General features: G+C 57.1%; 1 protein-coding gene and 1 long non-coding RNA gene across 5 annotated transcripts in view; one reads left to right on the plus strand and one right to left on the minus strand.

Moving 5' to 3' along the window:
- Nucleotides 1-886: 886 nt before the first annotated feature.
- Nucleotides 887-26927, plus strand: part of SLC6A9 (solute carrier family 6 member 9) — a 32779-nt gene continuing 6738 nt past the window's right edge. The window contains exons 1-5 of one of the 3 annotated variants that reach the window (XM_045897868.3): nt 887-1115; nt 7239-7358; nt 20016-20172; nt 20774-20905; nt 21271-21541. In XM_045897868.3, the coding sequence (XP_045753824.1) occupies nt 7329-7358; nt 20016-20172; nt 20774-20905; nt 21271-21541 (590 nt within the window). In that variant the 5' untranslated portion in view covers nt 887-1115; nt 7239-7328. Of the gene's footprint in view, nt 1116-7238; nt 7359-20015; nt 20173-20773; nt 20906-21270; nt 21542-26927 lie in introns of those variants that run through there. The other 2 variants (XM_045897870.3, XM_064589290.1) reach the window with 2 other exon arrangements.
- Nucleotides 5609-26633, minus strand: LOC135364193 (uncharacterized). 2 transcript variants are annotated; one of them, XR_010410960.1, is made up of 4 exons: nt 26495-26633; nt 25410-25610; nt 24195-24298; nt 5609-6070 (listed from the first exon to the last, which is right to left on the minus strand). It is a non-coding gene; the product is annotated as an uncharacterized LOC135364193 (long non-coding RNA). The 2 variants fall into 2 exon arrangements; XR_010410959.1 differs by having other exon boundaries at nt 5610-6067.

Below are 26927 nucleotides of genomic sequence, written 5' to 3' on the forward strand. Positions count from 1 at the left end.
ATCTCTCTAGGCTGGGCCCCTGCTGAGCAGATGCCCCACTCAGGCTGGGGCAATACCTGTTCCTCTGACAGCCAGTACTAACTGGTGGCTCTCACAAGGGAAGCAAACTTTCCACCAACTGCCCGGCATTGCTGCCCAGGGAGGTGGCCTGCAGCGATGTGTTTTATATACAAGGATACGCCTTACCTCAACTCATCCTCTCCATTTCACAAGGGAGGAAACTGAGGCTCAGCGAAGTCCTTTTGGCAAAGTTTCCTTTATCTAGTATTGGAACCCAGGTCTGTCTCCCCAGGGAGGGAATTAGGGGCCCAGACTGGTGTCTGCAGCCAAGCAACACAAGCAGCAGAGTAGGGCTGACCAAACCAGTGGTCCAAGGAGTGTCCCGGGAGGAAGGATTACCCCTAGACCTCCAGTTCCGAGGATTAGGACCGGGGCTTTGCCCAGCTGTGCCCACAGTCCCCAGAGGCACCGCTCCAAAGGGAATGGAATTCGCTCTGACTTCTCCCTGGGGGCAACGCAGGCGCAGAAGACCAGGGGCCTGGAGGGCCAACTCCAGCCCCAGCCCCCCAAAGTGCCCCAGGTCTTCTGGCTTTATTCCAAGCCTAGTCGGAAGTGGGCAAAGACATCTGCTTCCTCCAAGGGCCCCAGCTGGGCGGGGGGGGGGGGGGGGGGGGGGGGAGCAGCAAGGCAAGGGAGAAGAAGGGGGCTCCTTTGTGGAGCCCACTCCCAGGGTTTCCTGGGGATCAATCATCTGAAAGCTGGAGAGGCTTGTAATTTTATTCCCTGGGAGGAGGAGCCTGAGAAGTCGGCCAGTGGGGTGGGGATGAAATGCGGGAGGGGGGAAGAGCGGCCAGGGGAGCTGTTCAGGGAGGGGAGGGACTTGGCTAGGTCTCCCAAGCCTTCTCCACTCTCCAAACTTTCACCAAACTCTTGGCCCCCGCCTTCCAGAAACCAAAACACAACAAGCTCTGGAGGAGCCGCGAGCGGCGCGGCGGGGCGGGCGGACTCGCGGCGGCACTGAGCCTCGGGAGGCTGATGCAACTTTCCCTTTAAGAAAGCCACCTGGGCGCACCGCGGTGCGGACCCAGCACGCCTGGGCCGGGGGCTGCAGCATGGTAAGGGGGCTTGGGGAATGGAGAGCTGCGGCCCGCGCCTCCGTCAGTCCTGCCGTCGGTCTGGGTTTGGTGGCTCCGCGGGGCTAAGCCCCAGGACCAGCGGGCGTGAGTGAGTGTGTGTGTGTGTGTGTGTGTGTGTGTGTGTATGATCGCGCTTGCATGCGGGCATCTGTGGGTAAGTGTGTGGGTGCACGCACGAGGATGTCTGTCTCGCCGCAAAGATCGGGGGTAGGTGCGCGCGTCTGGGTGTCACCGCTGTCACCAAGGAGCTAAAGCGGGAGAGAACGGAGGGGGGGCGCGCTCCCGAAGGGGGGGTCGCTGCGTGTCGAAGCCGGCTCGGTCGGGGGCGGCGGGCGCGGAGCTGTGCGGATAGCGCCGGAACCAGAGCGTGTCACGGTCCGTCTGGGGCGCCAGTGGGTCTGCGCGCCGGGGGCCTGCGCGGCCGGGAACCGGCGGGCCGGCTCTGCGCCCCGCGTGCGGGCTCCCACTCCATCTCTTCGCACCGCTGGCAGGCCTGGCTGCCTATCTGGCCCTTCCAGCCGGCCTGCCTCCCTATCTGCCCGCCCACCCACCGGCCCGGTTTGGGTTCCCGCGCGCCCGCGGGTCCCGGGAAGCCGCGCCAGGGGGTCCCGACGCCCTCGGGATCTTTGTCCGCGGCTCCCGGCCACGGCTTTGGGAAGGGACTACGGCCGTGGAGTTATTTTGGGGCTGCTACTCCAGGGAAAATCCGCGCCCTCGCTACCCCAACCTTCATTCCGGGTGCGTGTGGGGCGGGCCCGGGCGGCCACAGGTGAGGGCGGGGGCCTGGCAGTCGGGGGCGCCCACCCCCAGCCGGCGCCCCGCACCCCGCAGCCACCGCCGGGCGGTGGAAGGCGGCGGGGCCGGGGCGGGACGGGAGGGGGGCTAGCCAGGAGGGCCGGGAGGGGCCGGAGCCGGCCTGGGGGCGGGGCAAGGGGGCGGGGACCTCGGCGCCCCGGTACTTTTCCACCGCTGGGGCCGGGGGCGGAGCCGCCGCCTCCACACCAGCTGAGAGGCCCACACGTGGCGGCTGATGTAACACCGCCCCCCGACACCTCGCACCCCGATTAAAGCGGACGCACCCCGCTTCGAGGAATCGGGGTGCTACAGGCGGTGCCGCAGCTCCAAAAGCGACCGCGCCCCTGCCTGCCCGCCCGGGGCCTCCTCGCAGTCCGCCGGCTGCTTCTTAAAGGAGCCGCGCCCCCTTTCGGGCCTGCTCTCCGCAGACCACGCCCCCTCGCTGGTCACTCTTAAAGGAGCCGCGTCCCCGGCTCGCTGACAGCTCCCGCACAAAGCCTGGGTCTATTTCTTTGCTGAGGCAAGCTTGATGCTGCGGTTACTAGAAGATAAAGGCTGGGGTAAAGGCGGGGGCGAGGAATGGAAAATGAAGAAGGGCCTGAGAAGTCCAAAGTGAGGGAGCATCGGAAGGTTGGAGAATAGTGGGTGAGGGAACTGGTTCTAGGAAGGGACTAATGGGCGACACTGAGCATGCCCAAGTATTTCCAAGAACCGCAGAGAAAACGCCCCCTTACTCGGCCTACACTGCGACTGCGGCGGTGCCCGCTCTGTGCCCAGCCCTGGGGACACAGAAGAATCACACGTTTGCCCTGGAAGATCTCTCCAGTTCGTGGGGAGCCAGATCTGGACACAAGTAACCATGCCGCAACACTACATGTGACGAGCGTGTTAATCAGATGTACACAGTGTGCTTTGCGGGTTCGGTGAAAAGGTGACTGCAACTGGAGGAGGAAGGAAGGCTTCTTGAAGATAATGCCATTGGGACAGGTTTTGAAGCTGGGGAGGATATATACCAATGGTAATGGGGACAATGGAACCACCTGCACAAACATGGAGGCAAGAACCTCTGGGAATGCTGAATAGTCCCACATGGTCACAGGTGGCTGCAGGTAGCTGACCTGGGCACCAGGCAAAACTAGAAGCCCTCCCCTGCTCCCACAGCCCCTCCTCTCCCTCGTCACAGCAAATAGAGTTTATGCTGCCTCCTCTCTCTCCTAAACTGTGAGGTCCTTGAAGGCAGGGAAAGAGCTTGTCACCTTTCCATTCCCAGAGAGGACTCCAGGGCTTGGCTCAGATGGACCTTTACAATTGATTGACAGACAGCCCCGTTTGGGGAGAGGGAAGGACAGAGCAATGAGCCAGTTAAATAGCTGGGTCCTATGACTGCCCTCTCACCATCCACCCTTGAGTGGCTCCCAGGCAGCTCACACCCAGCTCTCCCTCTCCCCACTCTAAGCCTGCAGCACCTGGCACTCCTGTCTCTGGGCCTGGCTCTGGCTTCTTCCTGTTGCACCTGCAGAAACCAGAGATTCCCGCTTGTCCCTCACCTCCTGTGCAATTCATCACCAAGTCCTACCAGTCACCTTCTATATTTTTCTCAGATCTGTGCACCTCTCCGCACCCTATGGCCACCGACCTGGTCCACACCCCCTCATCCCTGGCCTGGCCTCCTCCTGACTGACTTCTCGTCCACTAACCCCTCCCTCCAGTCCTTTCTCCACACTGTGTCTAGGGTGAGTTTTCAAAATGTACATTCCACCAGTTGCTCCTGCCAGGTGCAACTCTGCCTTAAAGCCTTTGATCGAGACCATTGCCCTCAGGATAGAAACTAAAATCCAGGCCCCAAAGGCCCTGACCCTGCTTATCTGTCCACCTTCATCTTTGGCCACTTTCTCCTTGGCAATCTGAGCCCAGCCTCAGGGTCTTTGCACATATTTCATTTGCTTGAATCTCTGTTCCTGTTCTCTTCCTCACTATTGCGACTTTGCCTAAATAAGTCCCTCTGACCCTATAGCATTGCTTCCTCAGGAAAGCCCCCTGTGACTCTCAGACAAGGCCAGGTCCCCCTGCTCTCAACTCTCATAGAAGGATCTTTCTCCTTCAGTCTTGGATTGTCTGTGTTTGAGTCACGAGTTTCCCTCTTTCCCCCTAGCCTGCAAGATGCAGGGGGGCAGAGACCGATGAGTTCTTACTGCCCAACACAGGTCTGGCCCAGAGCAAGCCTGAAATAAATATTTGTGGTAAAGTGAATTTAATTGTGGCCAGCCTTAAATGCCTGCTAAACAATCTAGCCTATATCCTGTTGGCCGTGGAGAACGATGAGGGGGAATTGGGGCTTTAGGGCTTTGGGAAGATTAGTGGACTGGAGGGGAAGACTTGCAATAGAGTCCAAAAGTAAGCAGAAACTTCAGAACTTACAAAGGAAGTATTACTAGCCCCATCTTCCAGATTGAGAAAACTGAGGCTCGGAGAAGTTAAGTAACTTGCTCAAAGTCACATACGTAGTGAGTAGCAGAACCAGATTTCCAGCCCAGACCTACCAGGTTCCAGAGCCCAAGCTCTTCATCACATGCTAAACTGACTACTTGCCAGTGGTGGTCCATATGTGGTACTTTTTGAATGGATGGATGGGGCCATTTAACAGAATGGCAGAAATGGCAGAAGCAGGAGAAGCAGCAAAACTTTCTGCCCAACTCATTCATTCTCCTGGAGGCCACCACCACGCAGCCTCTGTAAACCAATATGTAAACACTCTGAGCACAAGGACTATATTTGCAGTCAGTGCTCAGGGATGACCTGAGTGAGAACACCCTGGAGCCTAAGTTCTGGGCAGAATGTCCTCAGTTTACTTACCTAACCAGGGGGCATAATAATTACCAGCCCAAGAGGTGGCTCTTAATAATGCCACCTGCTGTTATTACTATTTGTTGGCCGAAGAGGGACAGCTTTGGGACAGTCAGATCTAAAGTTTACAGCTTAAGGAGGGGTGCAGTGAGTGAAGAGGACAATGGAGCACAAACCCCCTCTTCTCCTGACTGCCCCCAGAAGACCAAAACCATGCGCAGGGGTCTCTTTAGGAGGACCCTTTGAGAGGCAGAGAGACCAGCCTGGGTGACTGACAGAAGGGAAATGGTTACAGGTCACATCCGCGCCTACCCCCACCTTGGGGAAAAGGCTGTGCGACATCAAGTGGCCAGGACCAAGCCCTAAGGAAGCCAAGTGCTGATTTTCACAGGCAAGGACCTTCCTCCTTGTCTCTTCTGGCCTTCTAAAACCTTCCTGGACCTGTAGGAGAGAGGCGGCCCTTGACAGGTGGCTGTGGGTGGGACGGAGTGCCACAGAACAGTCTTTGGAGTAGAGTCTACTCCCTGGGAGGGTAGAGAAGGCCCCAGAAGATGAATCCAGTCCCTCCTGGGACCAGGCCCTATGGAGGTTGAACATTCTTGTCCACCTAACCCAGGGTTTTCCTCCCATGAGAGAATTCCTCCCTGAAGGTTGAATCCTCTACAGCCATACCACCCTGAACACGCCCGATCTCGTCTGGAGGTTGAATCCTCTCCTGAGGCCCGTCAAAAACAACCCCCTATTACATCCGTGTCTGACATTAAACCTGTATACACCAGCATGGCCCTATGGCCACTCCTTCCGTTTGTCTGCCACCTCATCCGGCTTGTCACGCCCACATTGTGTCTCAGATGCTTCCTACAAGGTCTCAGGCTGGCCTGGACCATCGTTCCAATACCTCAGTCTTTTTTTTTTTTTTTTAAAGATTTTATTTATTTATTTGACAGAGAGACACAGCGAGAGAAGGAACACAAGCAGGGGGAGTGGGAGAGGGAGAAGCAGACTTCCCGCGGAGCAGGGAGCCCGATGCGGGGCTCGATCCCAGGACCCTGGGATCATGACCTGAGCCGGAGGCAGACGCTCAACGACTGAGCCACCCAGGCGCCCCCCAATACCTCAGTCTTACACATTGCCCTTCAATCCCATTCAAGCAAGACATCCTGCCCTGGGCTAGGGGCAGGCACCGAGGGTAAATGAAACACGGACCCAACCCGCAGGGAACGCACAGTCTCATGGATGACGGACAGAAGCAAATAAGTCTAGTATGAGTTGATAAGGACACCAGTAGAAACCTGCTAAAAAAAAAATGAAAGGATGGGGATTAACATAAGAATAAAAAAAAAAAAAGAAAATCGCAAACAAACAAAAAAGAAATGTTGATTGTAAAAGCGAAAAGTTAGAAATAGTCCCAATGGCTGAAGAATTACCAAATTAATTGTGATACATTTATGTTTATGTTTATCAAAATAAACAACTTTGACTAAAAAAAAAAAAAATTTCCCAATAGTCTTATCTTCATTAATCCTATGGGGCACTGTTCCACAGAGTTCCTTTTTGGAATATTGAAAATGTTCTAAAATTAGATCGTGGTGATGGTTGCACAACTCTGTAAATATACTAAAAACCATTGAATTTTGCACTTTAATTGTGCATTTAGTTGAATTATATGTCAATAAGCTGTTAATAAAAAAAACAGGGTAATAAATATTCAAAGCACAAAAAAAAAAAAATGAAAGGAGGAAGCAGTTTGTTCACTGTGGTTGGGGAGAGTGCCAGGAAAGGCTACAGAGAAGAGGTGACATTTCAGCATGGTCCTAAAGGATTTGCAGAATTTTACCGGGTTAGCAGGAGGAAAGATGTTGCAGGCAGGGGAAGGCCTGAGCCAGGGCAGGGAAGTGGTCCCGTGCATGGCGTGTTTGGTGCTCACAGAGCTTATGGTCCAGGGCAGTGACATAACAGCGTGCCCGGCTGTCCTGGAGCCCAAGCTGAGTGGCACCAGGATGAGGAAGGACAGTCGTGACTGCCCGGCTGGGGTGAGCTTGGGGAGCACGTGCTGATCCAAGCTGACTCCCCTTCAGGAGAAAGGTTGAAACCATCCACACAGACGATGAAGGAACTGGACCCTGTCCCAGTCCTGTGTTCATTTTTTAATCTTTTATAGAATTGGGCATCTAGAGAGTCAAAAATAGACCTTTGCCCCTTGGGACGGGATCCCTGGAGACCAAGGGATCCAGGGGAAGGGTTGGAAGAAGGGCCAGGAAGGAGCCGATCGAGGGTCATCCAAAAAGGACGAGATGGGAAAGGGCCTGGCAGAGGGTGGGCCAGCCTGGGAGGGGAGTGAGGGCCTGCCAGCTGGTGGTCCGGGCCCAGCACTACCTGTCCTGGAGAACCCTGACAGCCACACCTGGCCTGCCCTCACCTTCCCGGGCCAGGTTCCCACCCGGCTCTCTGCTCTCTCCACAGCTCTTGAGGTCTGTGGTCTGAAAGGTGCTGGAAGCAGAGCCTGTGAGTGTGGTCCAGGACTCCAGGGCCGCTCCCCAACCTGCTGCTGCCATGGTAGGAAAAGGTGCCAAAGGGATGCTGGTGAGTACAGGAACCAGACTGCAGGGTGGAGGGGGGTATCATGAGCACTGCCCCCTCTGAGGCCTGCCGGCTGCTTGCCATGCCAGGGCTCCTGACTAGTAGGGCTGTCCCAGGCCCCAAGCAGGCGGCCCCTTACCCGACAGGCTGGATGGTGTTGCGGCTCAGAGCCCATAACGGGGCCGATTCTGCCACAGAGCCTACGACGCCCCATCCTCATCACAAGAGGTGCTCTGGCCAGCAGGACAGGAGGACACCCAGGACAGTCACACGGTCGGCACCCTAGCACCCCACCCCCACCCCATGCTCTGCCCACTGCAGGGAGCATTCCGATGTGCTAATCAAGGGGTCTTCGGACCCTGTCTGGTTTTTCTCTCCTTCCCTGGTTCCTTCTCACTCTGAAAAGTAACAAAGAACGTTTCATTTTGAATCTTCTTCTGAGGCCTCGGAAAACTCCCCTCTCCCCCTGCCCCAAGGCATGGCCCTTCCTTTGCCTGCTACCCCAGAGCCCAGGAGAGGTGCTAGGGAGGCCCCGGGAGAGGCAGCTGGCAAGAGCCGGGCCTGGTCAGGGCTTGAAGGAGGAAGACTCACTGAGGGACAGAGCAGGTTGGCACTGGAAGCAGGAACCGGAGAAAGATGTCAGAACCGATCCCAAGAGCAGTGGTTGTATTTCTTCTCTTGGGGACCTTGCCTCGGGGACAAGCTAGATGGGGCGGCTGTCAGGGGAAAAAGCTGGTGACTGAGCACAGCCCTGCCCTTGGCCTCTCTCACCCACATCAGTTCCTTCCATTGCTTTTCTCATTCTGTGAAGGATCGATTGGCCTAGGGTCTCTGCGGAGCTCCCCCACCCCCTAAATAGGCCCTGTCTCTCACCAAAGATTTCTGGGGCTCAGAGTACTTGGTCCAGAGCAATGGTTTGGGAGAGGTAGATGGGCAGTTTCGCTCCAGGGTAAGGACCCTCTATCCTGCTCCGTTCTGAACGTCTAACATTCAGCCCCTCAGGCCTGCTCTGGCCTGGCTCCTACTGGTTGGAACCAGTCTGAATGAACCAAGTTTCTGAAAGTATTCCTGAGCCAACCTGAACTTGGGGTGCTCATAAACGGGCAGAGATGAAGTCTTGTGACCTGAACACTTGCTGGAGGTGATGCTGTGATCGGGCCAAAAACGGCCTCCCTTTCCCAGAGAAGTCTGGGAATTGCCACAGGCCTACGGTCCGTAGGAAGGGGGGTGTGGCCTGCCCCGTGCTACATGGAGATTTCGAGCCCCATGAAACCCAAGAAACCCTCTGGGTATTCCCTGGCTGCTCTTCTTTCTCGGGAGTGAGCCTGAAAGGACTGGTGCAGGCAAGCGGTTGAGATGTGGGAGGCTTCTGTGCCACAGAGCGAGCATCAGTCACAACGTCCCATAATCCCTGCCCGGAGCTGAGCTTCCCGGACTCTGGGCTCTGCCCGGCCAGCCTGTCTGTGGAAGGGATTGCTGCCTTGGGACGCCCGTTCCCAGCCCCAGGATGTGCCTAAAGATAGCCGGGGCTCGGATGCCCTCTGCCCTTTGGCTTCTGCCGGCCACTGCTGGTTTGAGGCCCATAACATCTGTCCCCTGGGCTCTACCGCCCTCCCCCCCCCACCACCACAGCGGTTGCTAGAGATTCTATTCCTGCCTCTTTCTCAGTTCTGCTGATGACCTTGGGCTACTCTCTTCTCGGGCCCCAGTTTGGAAACTGCAGCCATCTCCGTTCAGGGCTTGTCTCCAGGACACAGGCTCCGAGGAGCGCCATCCCTCCTGGCTGGCAGGCGTAGGCAGCTGAGCCAACACTTTATTAGACTCTTGTGCTCCCCTAACGGCAAAGAGCAGAGGACACTCCTTCCAGACACGCCCTCCTCTCTATGCCGTGGTAGGGGTAGAAGAGAGGCTACCGAGGGCCACGCATGTAAGCTGCTTGGACAGTCCCAGGCCTGTGGCTTCTTCTGCCATTTGTGCCCCCGTATGTGGGGAGGGGGTAGCTAGCCCCTGCCGTGGGTTCCTTACTTCCATCCCCTTTGCCTCCGGTTTGGGTGTGAAGACATGGGTCCCCCCACTCTCCTCAGCGTCGGCAGACACCCTGTGTCATCCTTGGAGCTCCTGCCCTTTCTTCATGGGGCAGGTGCCCCGCCGAGAAGCAAGCCCCTCTTCAGCACGTGCCCAGGCCCACATGCCTGGTGCACGTGTCCCTCCCCCCACCCCCAGCCCAGATGGTCTCTGCCGGGCCAGCTCAGCTGCCTCCCTCACGCCTCAGCAGCTCCTAGGACAGGGCCACGCAAGAACCCAGCTGGCCAGGGTGCCTCCAAGCCTGGGAGCAGCTGGGATGCTTGGGGGCACCGGGGGGTGGGTGGGGTGATACTTCCATGGAGACCTAGTGCCTCTGCATACGCGTGGGGTGGGGCTGCCTGGGCTCAGAGGACAGGGAGCTGGGGGAGAGAGCCCAGGACAGGAGAGCCCCACCGGGTCAGCTCTAACCACACGGCCTCACACCAAGGTCACAAGCTGGCTGATTCAGGCCCCTCTCCATGCCTGCTACCCACTGGCACAGAGTCTTGGGCAACAGAGGCCTTGGTGAGCCTCGTTGGCCTCTCCCCGTGTCTTTGAGCACACTGGCTGCTCCTGCCATTGGGAAACCTTGTGATGCATAAGAGCAGAGTCACCTGGGCTAGGGCCGTGAGTGCCAGAGGTCTAAATCATCCCAGAAGGCTTTGCAAGCACCACAGGCCACCGGGGGCTGCTGCACCCTGACCTGTTCTGTTATGCTTTTTTTAAAGATTTTATTTATTTATTTGAGAGAGAGAATGAGAGAGAGCACATGAGAGGGGGGAGGATCAGAGGGAGAAGCAGACCCCCTGCTAAGCAAGGAGCCCGATATGGGACTCGATCCCGGGACTCCAGGATCATAACCTGAGCCGAAGGCAGTCGCTTAACCAACTGAGCCACCCAGGCGCCCCTGTTCTGCTTTGATAGGATTTGTACACCTCTTATCTGCACCATCCATTGCAGGGCCTGGCACACAGTGGGTGCTCACCCAGCCCACATCCTGGCATGTGGCAAGTGCTCAGCTAATACGGGTTTGGCACTCGCTGGGAGTTTACCAAGTACAGGGTTTGGCCCACGTTGGGCACTTCCTAGGTGAAGAGCCTGTCGACGACGGGGCCCTCACCTGGCACAAGCCCCGGCATATGGGAGATGCTCACCTAGGACATACTTGCCACACAGTGGGCACTCGTCTGTCATAGTGCCAGGCGCACAGTGGGCGCTCCCCCAGCTCCCGGCTGGGCATCCATTGGGTGCTCGCCTGGCACAGAATTTGGCCTACATGGGCTTCTCCTCTAGTGCAGGACCTCGCCCACCGCAGGGGCTCACTGGCATTGGGTGGATATAAAGTGGGTGCTCTCTTCACACAGGCCTGGCACACTGTGGATTCTTCTAGCATCTGACTCTGTGAGTCGTGGGGCCTCTGCTAACACAGGTCCTGGTGGTACAGTGCGTGCTTTCTAGGCACAGGGGCTGGCACACAATAGGGACTCTCCCAGCTCAGGGGCTGGCACAGAGTGGGCCCTCTCCTTATATAAGGCCTAGCACGGAGGGGGACTCTCTTAGCCAGGACAGCCTGAGCTATGACCTAGATGATCAACCAAGTGACCGGAGATGTGTAACTACACCCTCCCAGGGAAACGGACAATATCTAGACCCAGTGTTCCTCAGGCCTCCTCTCTGGACCTAAGATCCTGCCTCCCTTCCCCTTGGTCTGCTTCCCCTCCCCACCTTCCCTGGAGCACGCCTGCTCAGCCTGTGCCCTCCCCTCCCCTCACACAGCTTCCCTGCAGCCCTCCCCCTGCTCAGTCCTAGCTCGGCAGGACCTTCCCCCTGGAGGCACAGGGCACAACAAAGCAACTAGATTCCTTGCCCCTCTGGAGACATGCCCACTCTTATTAAGAAAGTCAGAGGCGGGGGCTGGGGGAGTCGGCCTCCCAAAGTGGGGCTGGAGCAGCTGGATCCCACTAATGAGGCCTCATTACGGCCAGGGCCCAGCTGGGCTGCTGCCGTCTCCCGTCCCCATGGCCAGGGCCAGAGAAAGCCGTCCAGCCAGGGCTGTCTGTTCTGGGCACCCTGCCCAGGCCAGGGCAGCCAGAGCCCAGAGCCCACCCTGGGTGGAAGTGAGCATTTGGGCATCATGGGTGACTGGGCCTTCCTGAAGCCAGTGGCCCAGCCAGGGCTTTGGCCCACAGTCTGTGTGCGCAGGAAGTCAGCGGAGCGTGTCTGGGGACCTGGCTGCATGAGGCTGGCCCAGTGACAGGCTGAGTCAGTGGGGTCTCAGACCATTCTTAGGTGACTTGCTTGAGCCAAGGCTGGTCTCTGTCTACCCCCCAAAATGGGGATAATAAGGTATCTACATCAAGGCATTTGCAGGCGGGCGGGGGGGGATTAAATGAATGAATATATGTAAAGTGTTTAGGACAGTGTCTGGCTCATAGTAAGCACTTAATATGTATTATCTATTACTATTAGTGCTAATTCTCCCTTGATTTGATGATGGGTGGATATTATTCCTATTTCAGAGATGAGGAAACTAAGACCAGACATGTTAAGTGACTTGCCTAAGGCTATATATGGTGAGAAACTGGCAGTGCTGGGGTTTAAACCAGGTCTATCTGACTCTAAACTTGTGCCCCCCCTTTTTTTTTAACGTGCCCTTCTTTTTTTTTTTAAAGCCATCCTAAAAAAAAAAAAAAACATCCTGACATGTTCCCTTTGAGGTCACCATACTTACCAAACTCACAGAAAAGCTAGGTTTTCTTTACAGCAGAATTCATGCATGCTTCCATTTGATGGGTGCTTGCTAAGATCCTACCATGTACCAGGCCCTCTGGCAACCTATCAATTTCCAAAGAGAGGTCCGCCTCCCTGGGGCCAGAACACTCGTGCCTACCTTCCTGGCCACTGGTCTGTGGTATCTCAGCATCAGCTGGAGACTGACCCGTGAGTGTGGCCTCAGGGAAGTGGGACTGGATGGGTCTGAGTGACGTCCGCCCCAGTGACGGTGACACCTGCTGGACTGAACCCAGCCCGTGCAGCACATACTTCCGGAACAACTCCTCAGGCCCTGGGCAATGCAGTACAGATCTCCGAGGCTCCTATCCTGTGGCTCCACCTTTGCCTGGACTCTGTGGTGACCACTCTCTGGGCTAGTGTCATCTTTCTTTTTTTTTTTTTTTAAGATTTTATTCATTTATTTGACAGAGAGAGAGATAGCGAGAGCAGGAACACAAGCAGGGGGAGTGAGGGAGAGGGAGAAGCGGGCTCCCCGCTCAACAGGGAGCCCGATGTGGGGCTCGATCCCAGGACTCTGGGATCATGACCTGAGCTGAAGCAGACGCTTAACGACTGAGCCACCCAGGCGCCCCTAGTGCCATCTTTCTTAGGACAGGTGACCTTGCAGTTCCCCGGGCCAGATCTTTCTTGCGTGGTCAGCCACATTCTTCTGTGAACACCCTCAATCATCTTGGCTGGTTGAGGGTCTCCAACTCCTGCGGGGGGAGGGAGGCAACAGCTCCAGAGCCCACCATCCCCCCGCCCACACCACTCTAAGAAGTCTAAGATGCTTTGGTAGTGCCCTGTGGACTATGCCCCCCCTTCTTCCTGCCCTTCACCAAGTCTAGTGCCCAGTGGCTCCCAACCATCCTACCAGGGGCCCACCAAGTGCCAGGCCTGGGAGCTCAGAAGCATCTGGGCCCCGAGGCCACTCACTCTCTCCCGAGCTCGCTCTGCCTCACTCTGTGGTTGTGAGTATGTGTGTGTGTGTTTTGTTCCAATAACTTGCTGGAAACAAGGGAAAAACACAACAAACCCCACGCCTCGCTCTAGCTCTGGAGCACCCGCGCTGGGCTGCATGGGGACTGGCCAGAGGGGGAGGGCCGGGGAGGGGTAGGCAGAGCTGCAGGAGGAGATGAGGTGAGAGTAATTGCAGCGGGAGAGGCAGGGGATGTGTTAGTGTCGCCTGGAGCTGGCAGAGGCATTAATGAGAGCGGAGACAGGCGTGCTCCGCTCTGAGTGCTCATCCTGGGATGGCCTCGGCTCTTGGACCTGTGGCCCCCTCCTCCCCAGGACAGGTCAGTCACCTTCCAGAAGGTTGAGCCCCCTCCCTGGAGCCAGGCGGTCTGGGAGGCTGGGCTGGGGGGTGGGGAGAGGGGCTGAGTGGTCTGTGCCAGGGAGGGGCAGGCCCAGCCAGCCAGGGAGACAGACACCAGCAAAAGTGACCCAGAAAGTTGCAAGTGTGCGAAGGAGTGCAGGAAGAGTTAGCTGTGCGGTGGGGGGCCTGGGGGAGGAGAGTGGGGGTGGTGAGTGCTCCCCAGCCCAAGGACCTGCTGAGAATCTGCTCTGTGTATCAAAGCTGCATTGTCCTAGCTCCCGGGGAGACGGGCCGGAGGTGCCCAGGAATTGTACTAATCAATACAGCCCCATTGTCCATGCCACGGCAGTTACTCCTATGGGGAGAGTGAGCAAGGGAGCAGGGGGACGTGGTACATGGACTCAGCAGTGATGGTGGGGGAAGAGGATGGGATGGGGGTCTCAGGTGGGAGGAGAGAGAGACCCCAGAGAACGTTCACCAGTGTCCACGGCAAGTGCCCGGACGGAGTGGGCACCCATGTGGCCTCATCCCTAGAAGCTGGGGATGTGCACAGATGTCGGGGACAATGGGGCTGATGGCAGCAAGTGTGAAGGGACAGGGAGAGCCATCCTCCCTGCCCGGTAGAGCATTCTGATTTGACCTTCAGAAGGCAAGAGAAGGAATGTCTTCTGGGAAGACCTGGGTTGGGTCCGGGGGAAACATTATGCAGGACTGCCCTCAAACCTCAGAACTGCCAGGGTCACAGACCAAAGCCACTTCCCCGAGTGCCAGCCCCACTGCCAACTGTCTGGGGTAGAGACTGCCCACAGCTGCTGCGTGTGAGGCAGGGCTGCCGGGCTTCTCCAGGGCTAGAGGCAGGGCCCACCCAGTGTCCGCCATCACTGCTCCCCAGGGCCTGGAGCAGAGCCTGGCGAGCCTGGGGTGCATCTTCTGTCTGCTCCCTGCAGTGTTGGCAGGTCTCTCCCCACCAGTCAGTGCTCTGGGCGGAACAGCACAGGGCATGCCCTTGCCTCTCTCACCTGCTCTACAAAGGCTTGGACTCCTAACAGGTGCCCAGAGCTTGCTCTGAAGCTTTCCTGGAGGCAAGAGGCACTAACAGCCCCTGGGTACCGCTTGGCCGAGGGCGGATTTTCCCATGGTCCTGCTCCTCCACCCCTGGCCCCTGACTCTTTCCCAGATCTGGATCAGCGAGGCCAGATAAAGGACAGAAGGCTCGGTCGTTGTAGGGCGGGTGCTACCTAAGGGCCAGCCTGGTCCCTGGACCAAGGGGAGAGAACTTGGGGGAAGAAGAATCTAAGGGTGTGGGGAGGTCGTGGGGTCTTTTAAGGCAGCCACAATTTACTGTAATGGCGATTCTGCCTGAATTCCCCGATAGGGCTCAGAGAAAGTTGCCGGTGATCTGGATTTGGCTCAAGGTCAGTCTGGGATGTGGGGTCTTGTCTGTCCTCCTCCATAAAGTTTGTCTTGGATGGGACTTCATCCCATGAGCAAACCCCAGGGCTGCAGAGTTCTGAACAAGAGGCCCTCTAGATCCCAGCGGGGCCCGCCCAGCCAGGCGGCTCCAGGATTCTTCAGTGTCCACCGAGAGCAGGAGGAGGGAGCTCACAATTCACAAAAATATCCAGTGGACACTGGTCTGGGAGGGTGGGAGTGAGGAGCCAGAGGAGAGCCGTAGCCCAGGGTAGAAATCTGGGCTCTGTCCAAGTCTGTGCATGAAGAAAGAAGGGGGTGCATCCCATGCGGGTGGTCACCTCTGGGAGGGGGCTCTGCGGCTTTGTTTCCTCTTTACTCTTTGCTGTAGGTTCCCATTTTTTTTGGTGATAAGCTTAAAATGCTTTTATAATTAGAAGAAAAACAATAACCTTTTTTTAAGGATTTTATTTATTTATTTGACAGAGAGAGACACAGCGAAAGAGGGAACACAAGCAGGGGGAGTGGGAGAGGGAGAAGCAGGTTTCCTGCTGAGCAGGGAGCCTGATGCGGGGCTCGATCCCAGGACCCCGGGATCATGACCTGAGTTGAAGGCAGACACTTAACGACTGAGCCACCCAGGCGCCCCCAAAATAACATTTTTTAAAAGTCATTTAGAAAGTTAGTGGGAACTAATGGAAGATTCAGGAGAGAGTCAGGAATAGGAAAATTCCAGGCAAGGCAGAACTACAGAGATTAGTAGATCTACTAAGGTTGCCTAGTCTGTCCACTGATTTTATAGTTAAGGACGCTGAGTTGCAGGGAGTGGAAATGACTTGCCCAGAGTCACTGGGGGAGCAGGCTCTAGAATACTGGGGTTCTCATGCCTGGCGCAGGGTCCTGCGCTGCCAAGCCCAAGGCATGGTGAGGAGATCTGGATTCTGCCCTCAGAGCTGAACACCCCTCATTCCAGGAGCTCATCCAGAGCATAAGCCAGGCACAAGGCTATGTAAAGGACTTATGTAAGTGATTGCTCTGTATGGCTCACTCGGCTAGGCAAGCACGGGGTGGGAGGTCACAAGTCCTTGTGTGGGACTGGACCCTGCTGCCTTAAGGACTGCTCCTAAGGGGAAGGGCATCTGTGCATGTGTGGTCTTTTTTTTTTTTTTTTTAAAGATTTTAGTTATTTATTTGACAGAGAGATAGAGAGCACAAGTAGGCAGAGTGGCAGGCAGAGGGAGAGGGAGAAGCAGGCTCTCCACTGAGCAGGGAGCCGGACGGGGGGCTCGATCCCAGGACCCCGGGATCATGACCTGAGCCGAAGGCAGCCGCTTAACCGACAGAGCCACCCAGGCGCCCTGCGTGTGTGGTCTTATGTGAGGGTCTTATATGCGTGTGTCTTTGTATGGTGGGCATCATGGAGGATGATCAGCCAACTTACCCCACTCAACCATGGAAAGAAAGCCCCAAAGCCTGCCTTCTACCCAACTTGGGGAGCTCGGGCACAGGGCAGGGCTGTCCCTATCCTGGAGACCACCGATCATGCCCATGGCCATGGAGTCTCAGGTGAGGGTTGGGGCTATCCAGGGAGCCTGGGGAGGAAGCACCAGCCCCCTGTGGTTTAATTCATCACCCAGGTGTGAGCAAGGGAGGAAGGGAGAGCAGCGAGGGGCAGATAGTGAAAGATGGGTGATGGGCAGGAGAAGCCTGGAGCCCGGCCATTCGGCAGGGCTGAGCTGGGTTAGGCAGACGGGCCGCCGGTCTGGCTGAAACTGTGAGCACAAAGGGGTTCTTTCGTGGGTGCCCGAGAGCCGACGTCCACTGCAGGGACAGATCTGATCAGTGGTACAGGTGTCCACCCAGCAGAACAAGAAAATGAGCGGCTTAGGCTAGGGAAGAGGATGTAAGGAGAACAAAATCGAGGCAGTGCTGGAAAAGCTCGCCAGCTGTCGGTCTCGCTGCCCAGGAAGGCAGCGGCCGGGAGTGCCCAGGGGAGAGCAGAGAGGAGAACTGGAGCCTCCAGAAGCCCCACAGAGCATTTTGGAGATCCTTTCCTCTAGCGTACTTGGAGAAAGGGGGGCTTGCTATGTCCTCGGCAGAGAGCCAAGCCCTCACCAGCCAAGTCACCTGAACGTAGCTCGCACTAGAACGGAAGTCAGAGGCCTGGCCGTGGCTCCCATGGTGACCTCCCAGCCACTGCTCTGGGAGTCGGCCCCACGGTGCTGAGACGCAGGCCTGGGAGCCAGAATCGGGGCGCTTCTCACGCGGCTTGCAGAGTGTCGCTGACCCCCAGCTCCTTCTGCACCGCAGAGCCCTAGTGTGGTCAGGAACTCCCACCAGAGCCCCATCCCCGGCTCCCTGCCCCAGGCCCCGGTCTCAGGGCTCCCGCCTCCCGAGTCGTGAGTTGTGGCCACATGGCTGAAGTGGTTAGCGCGAGGCCCAGTGGTGTGCCACTCATTAACTGAGCAGAGCTGGCTCCTGAGGGCTCAGTTAAGTGGCGGCCTGGGGGCACCCCCACCCTCACTGTCCCCCTCGATGCCAGGGAAGGAGCAGAGCTCAGAAATCCCGGTCGGGTCCCGCTGCACTTGGTTTGGGGGGCGGTGCCTCAGCCTTCAAGCCTTGGGGACCTCGGCCTCTGCAAGGAGCCCTGCCTTTGCCCTGCCCATGAAACCCTCCTGGCCCCTCGGGTGTCTCTTTTACAGCTGTGAGCACTGCTTCGTGACCCCACCCATTTACTCTGCAGCTGCCAGTCTCCCATTGTGCCCCTAAGTAAACAAGCCTTGGACAGAATAAAACTGTTATTGTAGGGTCAACATATAGGAGCCCTATTTGGCCGGGATTTGTTTGGGAATGCAGGAGCTGTCCCCAAGCCGGCCTCACACCCTCTGAAAAAATGCCCCTGCCCGGACCGTGCAGAACTGCTAGGCCTGTCCCCAAGAAGGCCTTCGGAGGTGGTGACAGCCTTAGGCAAGATTCTGTATGGGCCTGTCCCAGAGGACACACTCAGGCCGTGAGCCACCCTCTCTCCCAGAGCCAGACTGGCCCTCAAGCCCCTTCATCAGGGAAGCCTTCCCGACCTCACCCTGCGTGCCCCCCTGCCTGGCCTCCTTCCATATATCCTTGTGCCTTGAGAACCTGCGCTTTGTGGTCACCTCGCGGCTGCAATATAAAAATCATGGATTTGCTTCTGTCATTGATGGCTTGCTCCCCCACTGATTTCGAGCTCTGAGTGCGTAGGGGTGTCTGTTTAGCTCGCTGCTGGATTCCCAATGCCTGGTGCAGGGCCTGGCACACAGTAGGTGTTAGTAAATCCCCGTGGTTGCAGGAATGAACGCATGCAGGCTCTTTCAGCCTGTCAGTTCACTCTGCGTGCGCCTCGAAGGGGACTGGACCCCAGTTCTCGGTGCTGTGCCCCCAAACCTCCTTGGAGGGTGTGAAGGTCAGTGTCTCCTCTGGGGGCGATGCCAGGTTGGGTGTACAGGATGGTTACTCCACAGGGTGTCGGTGTTTTGGTGGCAAGCCGAAATAGGCCCACTGCGGGCACAAGGGGTACGTGGCTGGGGCCTCCACTGGGCACTGGTGCCTCCCGAGTCTGCATTCCCAAATAGGCCTTTCTGGAAAGCGCACAGGTCCCAGTGAAGCCATTCCTCCTCTGCATTTGTCGGTCCGTGTCAGGATCCGGCAACATTTCAAAGCACCAGACCTCTTTGTTTATTGGCCAGTGTGACTGTTGTCCTTGAATATGTCTCTTTCAAGCTGGGGGCCAGTGTCACTTCAGCAGCGTCCCTCAGAAGCCATGCTGCTCTGTCTCCAATCCTGGTGTCCTCCAGGGACTCCTGTCTGTTTCTCTCAAGGGAATAGCCCATCTATTCAGACAGAGACAGCCCAGCTGTCTCTGTCACTCTGTGCTTCTCTGCTGGTGATTCTCAGGGTCCCTAGTCTCCTAGTGAGAGCCCCCGACCCCTCAGGCTCTCACTCAGGGTGGCTTGATTTCCTGTCACCCTGGGAGGGGCTGGAAGGGCCATGGCATGGGGAAGGGGCATATTTACACTTGTAAAGGGACTTGCTGAGCCAGTTCCAGCTGTGGGGTTGGGGTTCAAAAGGGGCTGTCCTCAGTGGGGCCTCAGGCCACCCAGCCCAGCCCTGCAGGCCTCCCGCCCACCCCCGCCCCCGCCCAGGGCAGACCCAGCTTCCTTTCCTTGGGGCAAATTCCCCTCATCGGCCCCTCCTGGCCAGCCCCCTCCTCGTCCGCAGCCCACCCCCTCTCAGCTCAGAGACCTTTTTCCGGAGTCCCTCCCTCTGTTTCCCCTAGCAGAGTCTGTCCTTCAAGTCTGGCGTGGTGCCTACAACTCTGGTCTCCTCCCCCAGCTCATGGCCAGCACCACCCAGCCCAGGTCGGCTTCCCCAGGGCCCCCTCCCCGGCCATGGGCAATATAGATGGCTCCCCTGGGTCCTCCCATCCTGAGCCCCAGAACACCCTCCCCAAGTCCGGCCCAGCTCAGTTAGTCCCCCGTCTCCCGCCTCACAGCCCTGCCCATCCCGTGCCCCCAGGAAAGCGCCTTCAGCTGGGGGAAGGGTCGGGCATCCCCTCCCCCACACCGCCTGCCCGTGGGCGGCGGCGTGCTCAGCCTGGTGATGTGGTAGTGGCGGGTGGGGGGTGCTGTCTGGACACAGGCCCCTTTGTGCCCAGCCCGACTTGGCTGCTTGGTATGAGGCTCAGCTGCTCCCAGATCCTCACCCAGAGGGGAGAGGGGAGGCTTTGGAGGGGCTGGGGCTGGGGGGCTCTGGACTTGGGCTCCCTCTCAGTGTCCCACCTCTCCGATGTTGGCAGCAGCTGCTCAGGTGGGCTGGTGCCCCTGGCACAGGGTGCTGGGGGGCTGGTGAGGGAGGCCCCGCTTGGCACCCTCCAGCAGCCGCTCCTCTCTTCTCCGCTTCTCTGCCAGGCCAGCCAGCAGCTCCTGCCAGTAGAGGGGAAGCCCGGGGTGGGTGGGGGTGGGGGCTTGGGGGGTCCATGGTGTCCCCGCTGGGAGAGGCCCAGAGGGTCAGGCACGGGAGCACAAACCTTTCTGATGGTAGCTTCTCTCCTGTCCCCACAGAATGGTGCTGTGCCCAGCGAGGCCACCAAGAGGGACCAGAACCTCAAACGGGGCAACTGGGGCAACCAGATCGAGTTTGTACTGACGAGCGTGGGCTATGCCGTGGGCCTGGGCAATGTTTGGCGCTTCCCATACCTCTGCTATCGCAACGGGGGAGGTACCCAGTGGGCACAGGGCAGGGACCTCCCACTTAGCTAGAGCCTACCCACCAAGGCCTGGACTACCCCCTCCCTGGCACAGACCCCTCTCCAGACAGGCTGGCCTCTGGCTCTCATCTCCTTTGCCCCAATCCCTGGCTTAGGTACCCTTTACCTAATGCACAGGTCACCCCCTGACCCTGGCTGTCTGCTGTTTGGGCCTGACCCTGCTAGCCTGCTCCCTTGAGGTCAAGAGAGGTAGAAAAAGGCGCCCCAACCTCCCAAGGTTTCCTGTCTTATACCCCCTGTGTGTCAACAGCCCCCTAAATGGTTCAGGGAATTTGAGGATCCCAGCGACTTATGTTTGTGAATTTGCTTGGTGAAGCCATCAAATCCCACCCTAACATGGTGGGTCTGGGGCCTGGGTTCTGTTCAGGAAGCTTCTGCCAAATTAAAAGGCACGCTGTGGGTAGGATGCCTCAGACCCAGGCTCTTGCTCAGTGCGTGGACCACCCTCCTCTGGTCTTAGCCGATCGCAAAGGTTTTGCTGTTGGGTTCTCAGCAGGAAGAGGGTGGGACCCCCCAAGCCCGCCCTGAGCCAGCCCTTTCCCTGCCTGCCAGGCGCCTTCATGTTCCCCTACTTCATCATGCTGATATTCTGCGGGATCCCTCTCTTCTTCATGGAGCTCTCCTTCGGCCAATTTGCAAGTCAGGGCTGCCTGGGGGTCTGGAGGATCAGCCCCATGTTCAAAGGTGAGGCCTGGGTGGGGTACACCGCCTCCCCCCCGGCCCCCCCCCCCCACACGCACGGGCCTCTGGGGGCCTACTCACCCATCTGTACAAACACTGTCAACCCCCACGGAGCCTTGGTGCTGACCCCAAGCCCTACATCAATGGCCAAGGCCACAGATGCATGCTGGGATCCATGTTTACTTGGCCTCCACCCTCCTCACCTACCACGTGTATACACAAAGCCCCCGGGCCCCCCAGCTCACCCCTGCTAAGGCCTTGACCTGTCCCTTCGATGGCCCCCCACAAAAGCCTACCCTGGGGGGCCCTTCAACATTAACCTTGCCTCCTTCAGCTAGATGTGTGAGGCTGCCCCCCTTCCCTCCCAGGTGTGGGCTATGGCATGATGGTGGTGTCCACGTATATTGGCATCTACTACAACGTGGTCATCTGCATCGCCTTCTACTACTTCTTCTCGTCCATGACGCACGTGCTGCCCTGGGCCTATTGCAATAACCCCTGGAACACGCCCGACTGCGCTGGGGTGCTGGACGCCTCCAACCTCACCAACGGCTCCCGGCCCGCCGCCCTGCCTGGCAACCTCTCCCACCTGCTCAACCACTCGCTCCAGAGGACCAGCCCCAGCGAGGAGTACTGGAGGTGAGGCCCCACTGGCCCCGGGCTGGGGGGGACACCTGGCGCCAAGCCTCGGCTCTCCCCCCTTGCCATCGGGCAACTTTCTGCCGACCCGGTGGGGTGCGGGGACCGGAGCCGGGCAAACTAAGGAGTTTACAGACTAGCTCAGAAGAGGAGGCTGACACAGCCGAGAATGATGGAGGGCTGGACGCTGAGTTGAGCGTCCTGACAGGGTGCAGTGAGAGAGGGCTCCAGCAGTCAGGCACGTCCGCAGGGCAGAGTCGGGGGACAGCGGGGTGTCTTCCTGGTGAGAACAGCGTGAGCAAAGGCCTCAGGTCCCAAAGGAGAAGAGGCTGGTCCTGACCCTGAGGGGAAGCTCTTCTGATGAGACTCACAGGTGTGTGGGAAACTCATGGGCCCTAAGGGAGCCTAGGAGGGGCCACCAGCCTTCCTGGAGAACTTATATGAATTAAGCGTAGACTTACCACTGCAGGGCAGAGGGAGCCGTAGAAGCTTCCTGAGCCCAGGGCTGTCATCATCAAGCCGTGCTTAGGAAAGACAGCCTGGCACTAGTATGCTCTGTGGTGAGAGAGACTGGAGTCTCAGGACTGGCTGCAGGGAAGCTGCTGTTGGAGGTGTTCTAGAACACCTTGGCGTGAGGGCGCAGGGGGATGTCCTGAAGGAAACCCCCCATGTCCTTTTGGGGAACTGGTGGGAAGAGAGTGTTGGGGGCCTGTGGGTAAGCCATGTTAATTCATTCCATATCTACAGGGTCTGCTCTGCCAGGCCCTAGGTACCCATGGGGTCTGAAGAGCCCTGAGCCCCTCGCCTGAGGAGTCCACAGTCCTGAGGGGGGTCATATTAGGGCAGGTGCTCAGGGGTGTGGTAGGGGCACAGAGACGGGGTGGTTAGTTCTGAGGGACGGGGCCGTGAGGAGGTGGTCCGGAAGGCTTCCCTAGGAGGGAGGAGGGAGGTGTAGAAGGGTTGGGAGAGACGTGGGCAGGAAGGCCGTGGCCACGAGGTGGCGAACTGGAGACAGGTGGGACGGGAGAGGCCAGAGGCATCATAAGGCACAGGGCTTCCCAGGCCAGGCTGAGGTTTGAAGTTTCTCCACCAAGTGGTAGAGAGCCAGAGGCGAGATGGCTGAGGCCCCGGGGAGACGGAAGTCCTAGCGGGTCAGAATCCTCTGAGCCTGGTCCCGGTGCTCCGACCCCGCAGGGCCCGGCTTCCCTGCACCAGCCGCCATGCTGTGTCACTGACATTCAAAGACAGCTCGGATGTGGTCATTATCCACAGGGCTCGCGGTGTAGACAACAGCGAGGGGCAGGCAAAATTACCTCCAGGCCGACTCAGTCCCTCAGTCGCTGGACAGATCATTTCTCGAGCACCTAGTAGGTACCAGACACTGCCCTCGGAAGGGAGACAGCGTGAGGAGTAAGACGCTCGGCTCCTGCCCTCGTGGAGGTCCCATCTACCGAGAGGACTAAGCAGTTTACTGCACAGTTAGGTATTCTACTGCGTTTGAGGCATGGTGTGGTCAGGACAACTTGATCTAGACTCAGGGGGTGGGGGGAACCTGAGGAGCACAAAGCCTCACCCGCACCCACGGGGCTGCTCCAGAGCCTCTCAGCCCAGCCGGTCTGCCAGGGAGGCCCAGCCGGCTAGGGCCAGCCACGACAAAGTTCTGGAGATTTCATCCAGGGCAATCAGAGGGGAATAGTCCTCAAAGAAAACTGGTCATGGGCTTGGGGGGGGGTGCCCAATGGGTGGCCCATTGAACTCTCCTCAGTCAGGGCTGGAGTCAAGCCTGCCTCACTAGCCCCTGTCCCAGGCGGAGCTCCTTCCCAGCAGGATGGCTCCCTGCTGCCCCCTCCTGGAAACCCTGGGAAATGACCCTTGAGAGGCCTGCGCAGGCCGGCTTCAGCAAGGAAGCGAGGAGAGCAACACCACCGTTCCCCTGGGCACCTACTATGTGCCAGGCATGTTATCTCCTATCACAGTATCCCTATTTTTCAGATTCAGAGACTGACTGATGTTCAGAGGTTAAGGAACAAGGCAGCAGCGCTGGGTCAGGAGATGTGCTTCCACTGTGCCTGGCGCCTGGTATGAATCAGGCCAATGATACTCTACAGGTGTCCTTGGTCCACACTCTCCAACACCCCTTTGGAAAGCTGTGTGATCACATTTGAGCCCACCACAACCTCGTTTGCTAGCTCGTGCAGGTAGTATAAAATAGTCCCGTTTACAAATGAGGGAAGCAGGTCAGAAAAAAGATTAGGAGACTCCTCTAAAGCAAGAGAAGCACAGAGGACAGATTTCTGAGCCTCAGTCTGCCTCCTGCCCACCCCCTGGCCCACGGTCTCCTCTCTGCCCCCAGCCCTTCAGTCTTGTTCTACGATCCTCTGCGTGCTGGTCTGATTCCGGCCCGTAGGCGCTAAGTAACGACCAGGCTCTCACCTCCACAGCCTGTGGTGCACAGCAGAGCACCCGAAACCCAGTGGGACTCAGGCCCCAGCACCCTGCTCCCAGCGTCTTCATGGCAGCTCTGGGGTAGCACAGACCTCACTCAGATTGCGGCTCTGTCACTCATCAGCTGTCTGGCCTTGGGAGATCGATCACCAAACCTCTCTAAGTCATAGCTGTTTGTCCATTAAATGGGAGGGGTCGCAACACCTACCTTGTTGTTATAAAGAGGGAATGAGATCATGCGGCATCACTCCGAAGAACAGGGACGGGCGCTCAGGAAGCACAGTGATGCCTGCCGACAGGCTCCAGCCGCTGCTGGAGACACAAAGAAACACATTAGGCTGTTTTGTGATCGCTGGGCTGGAGCAATTAAAAAATAATGCAGAATAATTCCAGAGATGTTATGCATCGAGAGCCAACTTGTAAATATGCTGGGTTCCAAGAGTTCTTAGGTTAATTGATCTCAAAAGCACATGGTCCCAAAACAAAACGAAAAACTAAATATGGTGCCATAAAAAGAGAGGTAGAATTCACTACTTGGTACCCAGGCTAGCATTCTAAACTTTTTAACCCCCCGGTATTGTAATGCTGTGCCCTTGCAAATCATATAAATGATTTAAACATAATCAGATAAAATACTACCAGTTTAACATATATAATTAGACAAAGTTAAAAAAAATCTTCTGAACAAGAAGTGGTTTCTTTTCGTGGAATGCTATTGGCTGAAGTAAAGCAGCTCTGAGTAAGCAGCAGAAGGACCCTGTGGCTATTCTGGAAGGCTTCCAGCACGCAAGTGCCCTGAGTAGGTGTGCCCGGTTGGGTGGGGTCTGGGCAGCCCGGAGCCCCCAGCCCAGTTGCCTTCAGCTTTGAGTGACCTTGTCTGCTTACCTCAATAGCCCCAGAATACTTTTTCTGTGTGCTATGAAGGAAAAAAGATTGGAAAGCACTGTTGAAGGGGACCAGGTGACTCTTGCTGGTGGTCCCACAGCTCCTGAACTTCTGCCATCCCCTTGCCTTTGGTTCCCCCATTGACTAAAAGCCTGGAGTTGGGCACGTGTTGGACAGCGCCCTCTTCAGGTCGTGGTGCGAAGGGCGGCCTCCAGGGAATTTCTGAGGCTGCGAAGAGGCAGGCCCGCCCGGCAAACACCAAATCCCAGGCCTGGCATCATTGTCCCATGAGGGGACAGAGTAACATCGCATCACAAGGTATTAAAAACGTTGCCATGAGGTTTGAGAACTGACTTGGGAAAGAAAGTGCGAATAGCTGAGAATGATAGAGGACAGCCTCTGAGCTATCTTGAGAGGTCCTAGCTGTAAAAGGGGACAGAAGGGAGCCTGTATTTACCTAAATCCAGCTACAGATTATGCTAGGTTGGTGTTATTATGCCCATTTTACAGATGAAGAAACTGAGGCTCAAGAGCTTACCTCTTGCTCATGACTTCTAGCCTGGAAAATTGCAACAACCAGGCTGGTGTCCGCTCCCAGGTTCTCTCCTTTCTACCTCCAGATCCATTTACCACAATTTTCACTCATTCATTCATTCATTCATTCAACAAATATCTTTTGAGTACTGCTCTGTGCCAGGCACTTTGCTAGGCACTGGGGGCGCTGGGTACTCCTGCCTTTCTAGAAAATGGATGACAAACAAAATAAATAGGTTAAAAGAAAAAAAAAAGGAGACATACGCTGTGGAGGAAAATCTAGCAAAAGGGATAAGGAGTGCTGGGCAGGGGCCAGGGCTGCCATTTTAAGCAGGGTAGCCAGAAAAGGCCCCTTTGCAAAGAGGGTACCCGGAGTAAGTACCTGAAGGAGATGAGGAGGGTGAAAGCAATGCCGACAAACCCAGCTGCATAATTTGTGGGGCCCAGTGTGAAGTGGGCATATGGGGCCCCTTGTTCAAATGTATGCAGAATTTCAAGATGTCAGTGGCAGAGCATTAAGCCCAGCACGAGGGCCTTCTAAGCAAGGGGCCCTGTGTGACTGCACACGCCTCACACCCGTGTGTACATGTGGATATTTGGGGAAAGAGCCTCCAGACAGAGGAAAAGCTCGTTCGTGCAAAGGCCCTGAGGGAGGGGCATGCCTGGCATGATTCAGGAACCACGAGGAGCCCAGTGCAGCTGGGGTAGTGAGCAGTGCGTCAAGTGGGAGGACAGGAGACCAGAGGGGTGGCAGGTTGGGGACAACGGACCACTTTGGGCCTCGCAGCCACTGCAAGGACTTAGGCTTTTCCCTGGTGAGAGATGGGAGCCGCTGCAAAGTTTTGAGCCAAGGAGAGACCCTGAAAGTGCTCTTTTTTTTTTTTTAAAGATTTTATTTATTTATTTGAGACAGAGAGAATGAGAGAGAGAGAGCACATGGGGGGGGGGGCGGTCCGAGGGAGAAGCAGACTCCCTGCCGAGCAGGGAGCCCGATGCGGGACTCGATCCCGGGACTCCAGGATCATGACCTGAGCCGAAGGCAGTCGCTTAACCAACTGAGCCACCCAGGTGCCCTGAAAGTGCTCTTACCAAACCCTTCAGAAGCTTCCCATTGCTCGCAGGATAAAATTCAAACTTCTCAGCCTTGCCTTCATGGCTTCTTATAATCTGGCTTCTTCCTATCCTTCACCCTTCTCTCTTCCCTTTACCTTCTGTCCCAGCCTTGCCGAGCTGCTGACAGATCCAGCCAGGCTAGCCATGTTCTTTCACGATCCCCTGTCCTGCTGAGCGCTGCGTCCTCAGCCTGGCATGTGCTGCTTCTTCTCTTCACCCACTTGCTCCCATTCCTCAAGCCTTAGCTCAAGCCTCACCTCTTCTGGGAAGCCTTCCAGTGTGCCCCTCCACCACCCTTCCAGTGGTGTCCATATGCCCGATCCAGGTCTCTATGCCCAGCACCTCGCACAGGGCCCGGCACATAAGTGTCCAGTTGATTGAAAAGGCACTGCTGGGGCGGTGTAGGGCA

This window comes from Mirounga angustirostris, unplaced genomic scaffold (assembly GCF_029215605.1).
Source record: "Mirounga angustirostris isolate CCGP_5_RB_7025 unplaced genomic scaffold, mMirAng1.0.hap1 SCAF_4, whole genome shotgun sequence".
NCBI classification, from domain to species: Eukaryota; Metazoa; Chordata; class Mammalia; order Carnivora; family Phocidae; genus Mirounga; species Mirounga angustirostris.